General features: G+C 38.3%; 1 protein-coding gene across 1 annotated transcript in view; it reads left to right on the top strand.

Annotated features, from left to right (window-relative positions):
• HERC1 (HECT and RLD domain containing E3 ubiquitin protein ligase family member 1) overlaps window positions 1-16,284 on the top strand; it is a 250,627-nt gene that overhangs the window by 213,532 nt on the left and 20,811 nt on the right. The window contains exons 56-68 of the mRNA XM_011969255.1: window positions 1,137-1,267; window positions 3,668-3,867; window positions 4,560-4,665; window positions 6,117-6,263; window positions 6,609-6,710; window positions 8,014-8,187; window positions 9,397-9,690; window positions 11,064-11,129; window positions 11,304-11,429; window positions 12,203-12,341; window positions 13,705-13,886; window positions 14,963-15,118; window positions 15,878-16,000. Coding sequence (XP_011824645.1) covers window positions 1,137-1,267; window positions 3,668-3,867; window positions 4,560-4,665; window positions 6,117-6,263; window positions 6,609-6,710; window positions 8,014-8,187; window positions 9,397-9,690; window positions 11,064-11,129; window positions 11,304-11,429; window positions 12,203-12,341; window positions 13,705-13,886; window positions 14,963-15,118; window positions 15,878-16,000 — 1,946 coding nt within the window. The remainder of the gene's footprint in view (window positions 1-1,136; window positions 1,268-3,667; window positions 3,868-4,559; window positions 4,666-6,116; window positions 6,264-6,608; window positions 6,711-8,013; window positions 8,188-9,396; window positions 9,691-11,063; window positions 11,130-11,303; window positions 11,430-12,202; window positions 12,342-13,704; window positions 13,887-14,962; window positions 15,119-15,877; window positions 16,001-16,284) is intronic.

Here is a 16,284-nt window from a genome sequence, read left to right as displayed (position 1 = left end):
TTACCAGGCTGGAGTGCAGTGGTGTGATCTTGGCTCACTGCAACCGCTGACTCCCTGGTTCAAGCTATTCTCCTGCCTCAGCCTCCCGAGTAGCTGGGATTACAGGCATTCACCACCACGCCCAGCTAATTTTTGTATTTTTAGTAGAGACAGGGTTTCACCATGTTGGCCAGGATGGTCTTGATCTCCAGACCTTGTGATCCCCCTGCCTCGACCTCCCACAGTGCTGGGATTACAGGCGTGAGCCAATGCGCCTGGCTGAGATGAAATTGTCTTTAAAAAAATTAGTAAAATTGAAGTAATGGAGGAAGGGGGAAGAGGGAAATTCCTGGTCTGACAAGAGAGTAGGAAGTCTGCTTTCTTCTTACTGTGGTGTTCCTTTGAATATGAATGCATCTCACTAGGTTTTGTTGGTTGTCTGGGGGAAGCTGGGTAATTCAAAGGTCATAGTGCCTGCTTACATGGTATTCCATTAACAGAAGAGGTTTATTTTGTTTGTTTAAAAATAGGTAATACTTTGATAGGGTTGAAAAATTTAAGTTTTAAAACATATACAGTGAAAAGTCTTTCTCCCATCTGCTCAAGTTCCCACACTCCCATTCTACCCTCACAGATAGTTTTTACTTCTTTTGTAGCCTTTCAGTGTTACATATACTTAAAGAAGCAAATAGAAATATAGATTGTTAGAACAGAACATTTTGATAGAATGTGGAAACATACTGAATAGGGAATATTAAATCAGCAGAAAAAGAGATGTAATTTTCTTCCTGTGATTTGAATTATTTCACTTCTTAGTATCATGGTAGATTGTGGTCCAAAAGGAAAGAACGTACAGTGACTTAAAATCAGCAAAGCAATTTAATTTTTGTCTTTATTTTTCAACAACCGCCTGAAAAAGAATGAAAGATTATAAATTAGGTAGTCCTTGTCACAGTTAAGTGACACTTTTAAGAAGTATGTTACGTGGAATCCCCACTGTACGCCTACATTTTGTCTAAATGCATTGAAGAGCTATTTGGAAACTTACTTGCAGTGGTTACGTTATCATTATTTGTTTCAGTCTCTGTCTTTTAAGTCAGACAATGACAAATAATTCTCTTTTTCTTATTCTTTTTCTTTTGTTTTTATCATGTTAGTGTCTGTTACTTGCATTGCATGGTTCAGTGAAGACAGACCATTTGCTGTGGGATATTTTGATGGAAAATTATTACTGGGAACAAAGGAACCACTTGAGAAAGGAGGCATTGTTCTAATTGACGCACATAAGGTAAATGCATCTTTAAAAAACATAATTTTATGGAATACAAGTGCAATTTTGTTACATGCATAGATTACACAGTGGTGAAGTCAGAGATTTTAGGATATCCATCACCCAAATGACATACATTGTACCCATCAAGTAATCTCTCATAATCTACCCTCCTCCCAGCCCTCACCCTTCCAAGTCTTCTTTGTCTACCATTCCACACTCTAGGCCCGTGTGTACACATGAGTTCCCTTTTCCCCACTTTCTTGCCAACAACTGTTGTTTTTTGTCTTTTTAATAATAACCACTTAAAAGTGAAAAAAATCTAATATTTGTCTTTCTGTGTCTGACTTATTTCACTTAAGATAATGGGGTCCAGTTCCAACCATGTTGCTGTAAAATACCTGATTTCATTCTTTTTATGGCTGCATAGTATCCCATTGTTTATGTATACCACGCTTTCATTATCTGGTCATCCATTGATGGACACTTAGGTTGATTCCATATCTTTGCTATTGTGAATGGTGCTGTGGTAAACATATGAGTGCAGGTATCTCTTTGAGGAAATGATTTATTTTCCTTTGGGTAGACACTCAGTAGTGGGATGGCTGGATCCAATGGTAGTTCTTTTTTTGTTCATTGAGAAATCCCCATACTGTTTTTGATAGAGTTTGTACTAATTTACATTCCCACCAACAGTGTTTAAGAGCTCCCTTTTTGCCACTTTCTTGCCAGCATCTGTTGTTTTTTGTCTTTTTAATAATAACCATCCTGAATGGGGTGAGATGATATCTCATTGTGGTTTTATTTTTTTATTTTTTTAATTTAAATTTTTATTTTTTTAGACGGAGTCTAGCTTTGTCGCCCAGGCTGGAGTACAGTGGCGCGATCTTGGCTCACTGCAATTTCCACCCCCCAGGTTCAAGCAATTCTCCTGCCTCAGTCTCCTGAGTAGCTGGGATTACAGGTGCCCACCACCATTCCTGGCTAATTTTTATATTTTTAGTGGAGACAGAGTTTCACCGTATTGGTCAGGCTGGTCTTGAGCTCCTGACCTCAAGTGATCTGCCCCCCTCAGCCTCCCAAAGTGCTGGGATTACAGGCGTGAGCCAACACTCATGGCTCATTGTGGTTTGAATTTGCTTTTCTCTGATGATGAGTGATATTGAGCATTTTTTCATATGCCTGTTGGCTATTTGTATATATTCTGGTAAAAGCATCTTTACCAGATAGTTGCTTTTTCTTGTTTCTTTTTTCCCCCTCCTGAGACGGAGTCTTGCCCTGTCACCCAGGCACAACCTCGGCTCACTGCAGCCTCCGCTTCCTGGGTTCAAGCAATTTTCCTGCCTCAGCCTCCTGAGTAGCTGGGATTACAGGTGCCTGCCACTACTCCCAGCTAATTTTTTTTTTGTGTGTGTGTTTTTAGTAGAGACGGGGTTTCACCATGCTGGCCAGGCTGGTCTTGAATTCCTGACTTCATGATCCGCCCACCTCAGCCTCCCAAAGTGCTGGGATTACGGGCATGAGCCCCGGCACCCAGCCTTCTTGGTTTTTTTTTTTTTATTACTCTTCTATTGCTTGATACTAGTTTCTTTTAAAATTTTTTTACGTCAGTCAGTTATAACTTAATGTTCTATTATTGCACAAAATCTTTGGACAGTGGATATACATGGATAAGTCTATGTAAAAATAAATAAGCCATGAAAGAGTAAAGCCAACACCCTGGGAATGATGGCTTTAAAGGTAAAGCCAGTACCTCCCAGGGTGTCAGAATGCCTCCCAGTAATGTCAGAAATTCCATTCATGAAGAATGATTTTTTTTTACCTTAAACAGAAGTTACCAATTCAGATATTTACAGGACCATCTAGGCGAATAGCATAAATGCATGAAACCAGGAAGCTGGAAGGTGTGGAAGAAGATTGAAAAATAAAAATAAAATCAGAAGAGCACAATGATCACAACCATATAAACACAAAACATATCCCAGATTCTTATAAGTGTTTGCTGTTGAGGTGTGAGGGGTGCTTTTGTTTTAAGTCTCTTCTTTTTCATACTGTAATGATTACCAGTCAATAAGGATAACTCTTAATAAATACACGTGCTAATGAGAGATAGCATTAGTCAGAATTTATCTGACTAATCCCTTTTTAGTCAGAATTTCATAATTTGTTCATCCTGCTAACATTTGTTGAGCTTTAACTGCAGCAAATATATATGACACAGACTATATTAAAGGGTAAGTTGGTCTAGTGATTGGGAATGATATGGTAGCATCTGATTTGCATAAAATATTGATTTCAAAATAATTGAGTTATAGAAATATAGATGCTAAGAAACATAGGTTATATATTACTGAATTTAAAGTATTTGTGAAGGAAACATTACTCTGATTTTTTTTTTTCTCTTCCTTCCATTTTAAGGATACTCTTATTAGCATGAAGTGGGACCCTACAGGTCATATTCTTATGACATGTGCCAAAGAAGACAGTGTGAAACTCTGGAGCTCTATTTCAGGATGCTGGCGCTGTCTACATTCACTCTGCCATCCCTCTATTGTAAATGGCATTGCTTGGTGCCGCCTTCCAGGGAAAGGATCCAAGTTGCAGTTACTGATGGCTACGTATGTTGTCAATTTGCATCTATGCGTCTTAGTTTTTATATTGGTATAGACTGTTATTTGCATTAAGTGTGGCTTCTCAGTAGTCTTAAAGAGTTTATTGCCAGTTACTATTCTTATAACGTGTAACATTATAAGATTACCTTGCTGGGCGTGGTGGCTCACACCTGTAATCCCAGCACTTTGGGAGGCCGAGGCAGGCGGATCACGAAGTCAGGAGATCGAGACCATCCTGGCTAACACGGTGAAACCCCGTCTGTACTAAAAATATAAAAAATTAGCCAGGCGTGGTGACGGGCGCCTGTAGTCACAGCTACTCGGGAGGCTGAGGCAGGAGAATGGCGTAAACCCAGGAGACGGAGGTTGCAGTGAGCAGAGATAACGCCACTGCACTCCGGCCTGGGTGACAGAGCGAGACTCCGTCTCAAAAAAAAAAAAAAAAAAAAGATTACCTCAGAGAAAAGAAAAAGCAGTAATTGTCCAGTGTGAAACTTGGTACGTTATCTCCTTATCTCTGGGTGTGATGTTGTTAGAATATTGGCCTCGGTTATATTTCTTGTAAAAGATTGTATGTACTACAAATAAGTTTAAAAAATAATGTAGTGGTTCTGTCAGATCTTAATTGATTGCAATTTGGAAATATTTTTGCTTATGCATATTGACTTGTTTTGGTTTTATGTAATCAATTTTTTAAGTGGCTGTCAGAGTGGTTTAGTATGTGTTTGGCGCATTCCGCAAGATACTACACAGACCAGTGTGACTAGTGCAGAAGGATGGTGGGACCAGGAATCAAATTGCCAGGTAACATTCTGATGTTTTTGAAGACTTTATCTGAAACTATGGAAAATATATTACATCAAAGTAATTCTCCCTTTGTTTACTAAAAAATCATTACCATATCCCAAAGGGCAAGATCCATTGGGAAATATAAGTAATTGTCATCCTGAATTAGCTTAATTTTTTATAAATCGGAGATACCATAATTACTTGGTCAAATGAGATATTCCATACATATTAAGTGGTGAGTGTTACTGTGATAGTGGATATAATTAATACTACAGATAGACAAGTCATAAGTTGTTAGTACATTAAAGCAGAAACTCCATGGGAGCACGTCCATCCAAAGAATCTCCAGCTGATGCCAGAATCCTTGCTATGGAGAATGATTTGTTTACATTAAACAGAAGTTAAAAATTTATATATTTAGAGAGCCCTCTAGGCAAGTAACATAAATTCTTGAGGCTAGGGTCAGAAGGTTTGGAGAGGGCAAAAAAACAAAAACAGAAAAAAAACGAAGAAGCATACATGCTTTATATAAAGGCACACAGCTGATTGTCAGTTTCCAGAATTAAGAGCCTGTTGTTACCAGATTGTTTTATTTTTTTTCTGTAGATGCTAAGAATCCAATGTTTAAGTAAAATCTCCCAATATTGAACATTGGCACCTAACTTAAAATTGTTTAAAACACTGAGTGGCCAGTCAGATTGCATCTCTGAGCTACCAGTTTGTAACTTCTGTTGGCTTCCTTTTGCTCACGATATCCTTGGAAGAAATACACTTTACATCATCTTTGGGTAATGAATATATCTAGTATTATGTTGTCATAACTGAAAGGAAGAAGGAGCTTAAGGGTGGAGAGAAAGGGTGAAGAGGGAGGGAAGGAGTAGCCAACTCACTAATAGGAGAATATCACAGAATATCACAGCAGTGGAGGTAGGAGTACTACAGATAAGTCTGGTTTTACTCTTTGTGCTGGAGGGTAACCCTATAAACAGGCCTTACCTATGTCACTTCTAAAGCCTGCAGAACAAATGTGTGACAGACAGAACCATCAGCCGACAAAAAGAGAAATCTCTTTATGTAGAGTCAGCATGTGCAGTTCACAAATGTTAGGGTATAAAAATGAAAATTACATGAAGTGAAAATTTAAAAAATAAAACACTGGTTACAAAGTAGTCAGAATTTTCCTGTCTCTGAGGGATAATTAGAACTTCGAGATGTTATTTCTGTAGTTTGAAGACTGGAAAACTAGTTTAGAAATATATTTTTTTAAAAAAGATGAAAGTCAGCTTCAACAAAGGAGAATCAGATATTTTATTATTGATTCAGTCAAGCTAACGATCCTTTATGAGGAAAATTCTCTCCCCTTTGCCAATTTTATTCTGAAATATAAAATTTCCAAGAGTGAATGATAAATCTTGAACTTATAATTTATCTTTATTTTAATGCATGTTAAAAATAATGAATTTCAGGATGGATGTAGGAAATCGTCAGGAGCCAAGTGTGTTTATCAGCTGCGGGGACACATCACTCCTGTTCGGACTGTTGCCTTTAGTTCTGATGGGTTGGCCCTGGTGTCTGGTGGACTAGGTGGGCTCATGAACATTTGGTCTTTAAGGGTAAGAGCATAGATTTTATTTATATGTTAAGGAATATTTTGACATTAACTTAAACACATATGATAAAAATTAACCAATCCTAGAAACATTTTATATAGTAATCTCTTGAATGCTGAGGAAACTTCTTTCAGAATGCTCTGCCCTTACATTTTTCTTAATAATGATAAGTATTTTTAAAATCAGCTGGGTCCTAGAAAATGAGGTAGTAGGTATGTGATTGGACATTGCTGAATTTAGCTAAAATGTAGACTTTAGAATATGTTTTTGTCAATGTGAAGTATAAACTTAAATGTAAATTATACCTAAAGTTCAATGATCTGTATTGGTAAATATATCTCATTTTAGGATGGCTCTGTCTTGCAAACTGTTGTGATAGGCTCTGGAGCTATTCAGACCACAGTATGGATTCCAGAAGTTGGAGTAGCTGCTTGCTCAAATAGATCAAAGGTAATATTGTAGTTATATCAAATGATGGGGTGTAACCTTGTAAGGAACTTTAGAAATCATAATGTAACCACCTCACTTTATGGAGGAGAAACCTGATATCCAGAGGGATTACTGCTTGTCCAAAACAGTCCAACTATTTAGTAGCAGAAGGAGAATTAGAACTTAAGTCTCCTGCTTAACTTTTTCTACTACACCCCATGCTTCGGCGACAGTGCTTAGATGTTGAACAATTTCATTTCCGTTGGAAGTGATGAAGTAGATTTTGACTTTCTGCCATGATTTTTGACAATAGCACTAAACTATCTCAAGGCTGGGCACAGTGGTTCATGCCTGTAATCCCACCACTTTGAGGAGGCCGGGGTGGGCAGATTGCCTGAGGTCAGGAGTTCAAGACCAGCCTGGCCAACATAGTGAAACCCATCTCTACTAAAAAATACAAAAATTAGCCAGGCGTGGTGGCAAATGCCTATAGTCTCAGCTACTTGGAAGGCTGAGGCAGGAGAATTACTTGAACTCAGGAGGCAGAGGTTTCAGTGAGCCAAGATTGTGCCATTGTACTCCAACCTGGGCGACAGAGCGAGAGCCCATCCCAAAGGAAAAAAAAACGATCTCAAACAAATTTTCCCTGGAAAGAAGCAGCATTGCAAAGCCATTTAACTAAGCATACAAAATATATCTTGGCTTTCAAATTTAATATTCTAGGAAAAATGCTGGTCCCCTGCTGTGAAGTAATTCTATGATATAACATTATTCCCTACAGTATTATTTTTCATACCCTTAAAGATTAGAGCCAATGTGCCGATTTAATTTACATTTTATATGGTTAAATGATGTTAAAATAAGCTGTAAACCTTCATGAAAGGTTCTACTGAAAGTAAAATGTAGAATCAGACCCTAGGCAGTAGTGGCCTGTCCAGAATAAGCCATAGAGCCAGAGTTAAAGCAGTGCTACCTCTTTTGCAGCTATCCTTGTAGTCATGTCAGACATGACTTTTGAAATATACTAGACACCTTATTCTGCAAGTTCTGAAGAAATAGTTAATAATTGACGTTATTTCCTTTTAAAGTACCAGCTAATCTGAGGTAGTTCACAAATTTTATTGTATCTCATTATTTTTTACTTAGACAAAATTTAGGATATTTTGAAGTTCCATAGGCTTTAAAAGTATAGCCTTTTTGGCTATACAGTATCCAAAAAGCAAAGATGTCCCAGTTACTAGAAGGAATTTCACAGATGAAATGGTGATAGCATTATTTTTTATTTAAACAAATTTATCATGTGGCATGATTTATTTTCAACCAGGATGTTTTGGTCGTGAATTGTACAGCAGAATGGGCAGCTGCCAATCACGTTTTGGCAACCTGTCGGACAGCACTGAAACAGCAGGGTGTTCTGGGATTGAACATGGCTCCCTGCATGAGAGCATTTCTGGAGCGGCTCCCCATGATGCTTCAGGAGCAGTATGCCTACGAAAAGGTAACTCGTTACACTCACTCCTAGAGATCCACAGATACCCAGTGCTTTCAGTTTGATTATAGCCTTGAACTTATCCCTTAAGAGCATGAGGTCTGAGGAAAATAAGTGGGGCTATTTGGGAAGAATCAAATGAAGGTAAGTCATGCCTAAAAGAGTTGTTCAGCAACCCTAAGTCTATTCTTGCTTTATTTTCACCAGAGTAAAATAAGGAAACAAACAAACACCAAGTTTGTATTACTGTTTTTCAGATTTATTCACTCCAAAGCTTCTTAAAATACCTATGCAGCAGAATACCATCTTCCCTTTTCTGACCCACACATATATCTATTTTTATATGACTTGGCCATTCCAAAGTTGAGGGATAGGGATGGATGCGGGTATCAGAGTGAACATTGTCTCCAATTGTCGGATAAATCTTTGTGGAAAATTTAGTGGAAGAGCTATGTTGAATTAATTGAGTAGGGTCATTGAATACTGGAATGAGGAATTATAGCATTTGAACTTGTCCAGACAGTGATCCTAAAGTAGCCTGTCTTCCAGCCCTCAGTAGTCACAGTGTACTGACCCCAGCAGAACTCTTTGATTTTTTTTTCTTCTTCTTTTTTTGCCAAACTACATTAATGTGATCAGCTGTTACCACACCCAGTTAATTTCACTAACCTATTTGCTCAAGTTTTCTTTTCTGAATCACTCAGGCTCCACAACTAGGGAATGCCATGGAAGAAGAAAGGATTTTCCTTTGATAGCTACCAGGATTCTTTTGTAAAGGAGGAAAGTGAGAAGAACAGATCTCTGTGGTTTAATAGTTACCTGCTTTTTTTTCCAATCAAGAAAAACCGTGATGAAAGTGTACTATATGCAGTGTGATATCTTAGATTGGATCCTGGAGCAGAAAACGAGTATTAATGGGAAAACTGAGGAAAACCAAATCAAGTTCTGTGGTTTAGTTAGTATTGTACCAATGTTAGTTTGTTAGTTTTGATAAATGTGCCGGGGTTGTATAAGATGTTAACATTAGATAAAGTTGGGTGAAGAGTATACAGCAATTCTCGGTACTGTCTGTACAACTCTAAATCTAAATTTATTTCCTAGCAAAAAGCTTAAACAGTAAACTTCAAAAATAAGACTCCAGACTTTCAGACTACAGTAGGTTAATTTAGAATATTTGGCACAAACTCTTCGACATAACATCCTTGTATTTTCTTTTAGCCTCATGTGGTTTGTGGCGACCAGCTTGTTCACAGCCCCTATATGCAATGCTTGGCTTCCCTTGCTGTGGGACTTCATCTGGATCAGCTGTTGTGTAACCCTCCAGTGCCACCACACCACCAGAACTGTCTCCCTGACCCTGCATCCTGGAATCCAAATGAATGGGCCTGGTTAGAATGTTTCTCAACCACTATAAAGGCTGCCGAAGCCCTGACCAATGGAGCCCAGTTTCCAGAATCTTTTACCGTTCCAGATCTAGAACCTGTTCCAGAGGATGAACTTGTATTTCTAATGGTAAATGTACTGTGAGCTGCTATTATTTGCAGCTGAGATTTTATCATGGGTATTTGGCATATAGCAGACCCCTAGTAAGTCTTTGCTAGTATGAATGGCTAGAAGTTAAGAGAAGTGGAAAATATTTTTCTTTCAGATAGTCACTTTCAATCTGATGGCAGGCCTCTATAGTGGCAGGAATTGGTAATGTAAGCACTGTTGAACTCTTGTAAACCTGCCAGCTCTCAATGACATAGTCCCATATTTTCTCACTTTCTTTTGTCCATAGGTACTTTGTTAGTGCCTTACCTGTAAATATCTTAGCATCTTTTCCTGGTCATCTTGTGGGTTATATGCCACATATAGATTCTAATTTGTTTGGCATTTCAAGCAAGTCTTTAATTAGCAGCAAATAAAATATAAAAGAGCATCCTGATTGTCATTTCATTCTGATTGTATTTGAGAGTGTATACTGTAGAAACTGTGACATTGATAAAATACCTGTGTAGACTACAGGCCAGCACATGATCTAACAACCTCTTTGTATACTTAAGATTTATGTATACAAACATTTGGATAGATAACTATTAACACAATGTGGAACAGATAAATATAAATTGAGTAAAATTATGTAACTGTAGTCATGTATCACTTAATGACAGGGATATGTTCTGAGAAATGCATTGTTAGGCATTCTTGACACTGGGAATATCATAGAGTGCATAGTACTTACCCAAATCTAGGTGATATAGCCTACTTACACAAGACTATATGGTATAGTCTGATTACTCCTAGGCTACAAACCTGTATGGAATGTTACTGTATTCAGTGCTCTAGGCAGTTGTAACACAATGGTAATTATTTGTGTATGTAAACATAGAAGGTGTAATAAAAATAAGGTTTTATAATCTTATGAAACCATCTTCACACATGCAGTTTGTTGTTGACTGAAATGTCATGTGGCACAAAAGTATAGAATATTGTAATCAGAAAATGTCCTTCTAAGCCCATTTGGCCCAACTCTGTAATTTTGTAGATGAGGAAGCTGAAGTCCAGAAAGGTGAAGTGATTTGCCCACAGCTACACAAAGAGTTTATAGGGGTGTGGGGTCCTGCTCATGACCTTTTACCTGTGGGTGTTCAGAAAACACATGGCTAGCTTTGAATCACCAGTACTGTAGTGATAGTGATAGTGAAAGTGTTTATAATAAAGGGAAATACTGACAGTGCATAAAATCAAGTTTGACATAATTATAAAACTGCTCTTAATTTCTCATGATATTACCATGTTCTTTTTTGGAAATAAGACTTAATAATTAGAAGAGCACTTTGTTGTTAATAGCCGCTGAATCTTGCCTAAGCAGAATTGATCATTATGTATCCCCTGTTTTTCAGGATAACAGTAAATGGATTAATGGCATGGATGAACAAATTATGTCTTGGGCAACTTCCAGACCTGAGGTCAGTAAAGATGAAGATAACTGTATGATGATTCTCAGTTAGTGTTTTGATTCTAAATGCTTGTGCATTTGTACCCTGGTGTCTCCCATACAGGCTGGCACACACTTGGTACTTAGTACATGACTGTTTTAGTGAATGGATGACTCTAATTTTGAGATGATTGTGGTTTTCTAGGACTGGCACCTGGGAGGTAAATGTGATGTCTACTTATGGGGTGCTGGTAGGCATGGACAGCTGGCAGAAGCTGGAAGAAATGTAATGGTACCTGCAGCAGCTCCCTCATTCTCACAGGCCCAACAGGTAACTAACAGGGTGAAAAATAGAAAAGAAACATGGGAACTGAAAATTCTAATTCTTTTGCTTGTCTTATTGTGGGATAAAGCTTGTCCATTTCGTAATCTATTGTGAGGAATCATTAGAGAAAGTCATGATATATAGCTTTCAAATAAAAACTTGCTGTGGTTTTTATCAGACTTAAGAAGTTAACAAATTTCTAAATTTTTCTTTCACGTTTAATGAACTAACATCATGATGCATTAGGCCTGCCCAGTATGTATTTCTAGCAGTTCAGATACTCCTAATTAGTGATTTTCTCTTTGGGGCTATAAACTTCCTAGGATCTTTAGCCAGATTTTATCGACCACTCCCCTTTTCTAATAATCCTGGTACGACATAGCGCCAAACCCTTCTCGAGGTCACTGCTTTGTCTTTTGCTCTTCTCTACCTCAGCTAGTCCCAGATTGCATGACTCATTCTTATGTATGAGTTTCTGCTTCTTTCTAGCCCAGTCTTTAATATTTCTCCATTACCCCTTCCTTTTTCTTTCGTCCATTTTGTTGTTCTAAACTCTTTTAAATAGATGAATCTCATACATCTTTTGGTTAAATAAGCAGTTTTGTAGTCATCAAGGAGTTAAGGGACTGCATGGTTATATCAACTCTTCCCTTTCAGTAAAAGGATAAAAAAATTATAAAGGCATTCTATGTATATGTGGAATCATTTCAAGTGCTTGCATGTTGAAGCAATATAATATAATAAAAAATAAAATATTTAATTCTGTGTTTTTGTACTAGGTCATTTGTGGTCAGAATTGTACCTTTGTCATCCAGGCCAATGGCACAGTGTTGGCTTGTGGGGAAGGAAGTTATGGCAGATTAGGACAAGGAAATTCAGATGACCTTCATGTACTGACAGTTATTTCAGCCTTACAAGGTAAAATTTTCCGTAGTTAAAAGATGGTTAGAACCTATGGCCTAATGTAGGTTTGGTCATACAAACCTTTGCCCTTCTCCAACCTTTGCTAGATAAAATCATATTATCGGGTCTTCACTTACATTTAAATCCTTGTTTAGGCACGTGTACAGCCTTAATTTCCATATTGTAAGCTATATTGCAAGTTACTTATCATACAATGCTAGAATTCAATGAAATATAAATAACACTTTTTGAGACCCACTGAAGATTGTAAACAAATGCTTAAAAATTGCAAAAGTGTAAGTAGGCAGATGTTAATAGCAATAGCAATCATGCATGTGTTTCATTAAAATTAAATATCAGTTTATATGGAAATCTACAAATGTGCTAAAGACTTTAAAGGACATCTTCATCAGAGTTCTGTGTGACTTGGAGAAAGAACACTTTGGAGAAACCACTGTACATGCTCCCGGCTTGCTCATTAACTGAACTCATAGTGACTCTGAAGCCTACAAAGAGAGCACAGACGGTTTTTTACGTAAAAGCATACAAGTAACTGAGTTCAAAGCAAGTTCCTGGAAGCTCAGGTTCTTTCTGTTGTGATCTGGGTGTGAAGAGCACAGCAGTAGAGATGAGAATGTGTGCTGGGTTCCTGTGGGTTCTACTGGTCCTTGGCTCTGGGACATTGCACAAACTATGAGACCTCTTTGTGACTCAGTTTTCCCAATTGTAAAAATGGGGTGTTAGTATCTGTTTCATAGGTTCTATGTGAAAGTAGAAAATGAGATAAACCATGTAAAGCATTTATGGGAGTGGCTGGAGCATAGCCAGTCATTAATGACTATAACTATTGCTGTCATCCTCCTTTTCCTTGTCATCATCATTATTTTAGGTGACTATTCCCAGTTTTGCCAGGTTATGGCTACAAATTCAATTTAAAACTAAAGAAATTGGGTCAGGCACTGTGGCTCACACCTGTAAATCCAGCACTTTGGGAGGCTGAGGCGGGCAGATCATTTGATGTCAGGAGTTCATGACCAGCCTGGCCAACATGGTGATACCCTGTCTCTGCTAAAAATGTAAAAATTAGCCAGGTGTGGTGACACGTGCCTATAATCCCAGCTACTCAGGAGGCTGAGGCAAGAGAATTGCTTGAACCCAGGAGGTGGAGGTTGCAGTGAGCCGTGATCACACCACTGCACTCCAGCCTGGGTGACAGAGTGAGACTCCGTCTTAAAAAAAAAAAAAAAGGAATGAAATTATTCTTATTTTCATAGTACCATTTCAGTGCTTTTTGATTGAGGGCATTCAGTAGCAGCTGCAAGTGAAGAGGAGCGTTTTAACATCCAGTGACTCCTATTGGGTTTCTGTTTTGTTTCAGGCTTTGTGGTGACCCAGCTGGTGACTTCCTGTGGTTCTGATGGGCACTCTATGGCCCTAACTGAAAGTGGTGAGGTCTTTAGCTGGGGAGATGGTGACTATGGTAAACTTGGCCATGGGAACAGCGACAGGCAGCGGCGGCCCAGGCAGATCGAGGCCTTACAAGGAGAAGAAGTGGTGCAGGTCAGGCAGGAAATGGATAAGTTTGCCTTTCATTGTAAATATACTAGTTATTGAATAGGTTTCTTAAAATTAGGTAACAGAAAATATAGTAAAAATACGTTACACTGTCATTATAAGAGATCCATTGGTTTTGGATGTTCAGATTCATTCTTGAGCTTGTCAGAAGTTTGAATGGGCTTTGGTGTTAGCATTGGTCTTGTTAGTATGGGTTAGAATGGTCTTTTTCATGAGCCAACTGGTTGGCCCAGACTGAGGTGCTGCAGGCCCTTGGAAGGAATATTGTGTGGTTTAACTTCTGCCACACATTTCTTAATACACAGATAAGTGGAAAACTTTGCTTTTAACCTATTATTTTTGTTACAAAAGCTAAGTTCATTTGCATTTTCTGGAAAATAGTGTTCTAAAATAATACTGTAAAATGGCATAGCACCTTATAGTTTACAATCGATTTCCCCATTTATTATCTCATTTAGTGTAGGTCATCTGTACACAGCTGAAGAGTAGCAGTAGTTATTCCAGGGCATGCTGTTCAGCTTGGGCTTCCTGAGACTGTTGAGACAGATCAGACTTGGGAGAGCAGGAGAGCAACTTGGGCAGATCAGTGTACCAGCTGACCGGATGCAGTGGCTTATGCCTGTAATCCTAACACTTCGGGAGTACAACACAAGAGGATTGCTTGAGGCCAGGAGTTTGAGACCAGCCTAAACAACATAGCAAGGCCCTGTCTCTACAAAAAAATAAAAATAGAAATAAATAGCCAGACGTGGTAGCACATGCCTGTAGTCCCAGCTACTTGGGAGGCTGAGGTGGGAGGATTGCTTGAGCCCAGGAGTTCAGGGCTGCAGTGAGCTGTGATCACACCACTGCACTCCAGCCTAGGTGACAGAGTAAGACACTGTCTCTTTAAAATTAAAATTTTTAAAAAAAATTTTTTAAAAAGCGTTGGGCTTTGAAGATTCAGTTTTCAGTGAAGTTTATGTAAAGTTTATTGCTACATTAATACCAAAAATGGCAGATCTACGTTTTTCTTAGTTTCCCTTCTAAAAAGTTTTTTTTTCTCCTTGGTTCTGTCTTAGATGTCTTGTGGCTTCAAGCACTCAGCAGTGGTCACTTCAGATGGCAAACTGTTTACCTTTGGGAATGGTGACTATGGTCGTCTGGGTCTTGGAAATACCTCTAACAAAAAACTTCCAGAGAGAGTGACTGCACTGGAGGGATATCAGATTGGACAGGCATGGAATAAATCAAGATATTCTAGCTGATCATTGTTTCTCAGTTCTTCTGTGTTCACTTAGAGACCCTCAGGAAGATCAGGATCACCAGTTGTACCTAACCTCATGTACATTTTGTTATGGTCTAATTGATAAGTTTAACTGTTTCCCAATGTGAAATTCATGTTTTAAGTCAATTTAAGTTTGTTTGTATGACAAACCAACAAATGTAACCCTTATTTCAGGATGTGAATATTTTTAAACCCCCCTTCATAACATACTAATACCACTTGCTATAAAACCCTTAAAAAATACAGGTACTAATAGCTCCTGTCTGGTAGCCTTGAATTGAATGGCTGAATTGCAACATCACTAGTAGCTACTGCTCCTAAGTAGTAATTATCTCTGTCTTGTATACATCAAGAGTGTCCTTTAACAAGGAAATATTTTTGGCTTTTTCTATATCATTCCTTAGATACTTTTTGATATGAATGAGTATTTTTGAGTTAGGTATACTTTCCCCCTATCGTTCGTACTGATTATGGTTTAGCCACAGACATTTGAAGGATTTCACTTTGAAGAAAAAAGTTATATATGGACATTAAGAATTATTTCTTGTTGACTTATTTTGGTTAACATTTGTAGTATGCTCTGAAACCATTGTAGGTATTTGGAAACATAGCCAAGTTTGTCACTGAAGTAGAGAAAAAGGGTCCCAGAAATGGGGGAGTGTGTTTTAGGTCTTGTGATTTGCCTTACTGAGTACTGTTATTTCCTCAGGTGGCCTGTGGATTAAACCACACTTTGGCAGTGTCAGCAGATGGTTCCATGGTGTGGGCTTTCGGAGATGGAGACTATGGAAAACTAGGCTTAGGAAATTCCACTGCAAAATCTTCACCTCAGGTCAGTACTGCCTTGAATCTAGGTTTTCAGACAACATAAATAGTTTTCATCTATGTCAGTAGTTATTTTTATTTGGAAATAATTTACCTTTAGTACTTTTGGTAATTCATAATGAAGTTTAGAAGCTTCTGTTGTGCATTCTTGAATGCCCACATGCTAGGTCTTGATTTTAAATAAGCTATTAGGCCGGGCGTGGTGGCTCAAGCCTGTAATCCCAGCACTTTGGGAGGCCGAGACGGGCGGATCACAAGGTCAGGAGATCGAGACCATCCTGGCTAACACGG

The sequence above is a fragment of the Mandrillus leucophaeus genome, unplaced genomic scaffold (genome assembly GCF_000951045.1).
Source record: "Mandrillus leucophaeus isolate KB7577 unplaced genomic scaffold, Mleu.le_1.0 Scaffold12, whole genome shotgun sequence".
Lineage (NCBI taxonomy): Eukaryota > Metazoa > Chordata > Mammalia > Primates > Cercopithecidae > Mandrillus > Mandrillus leucophaeus.
This window is presented reverse-complemented; position numbering and strand designations above follow the sequence as displayed.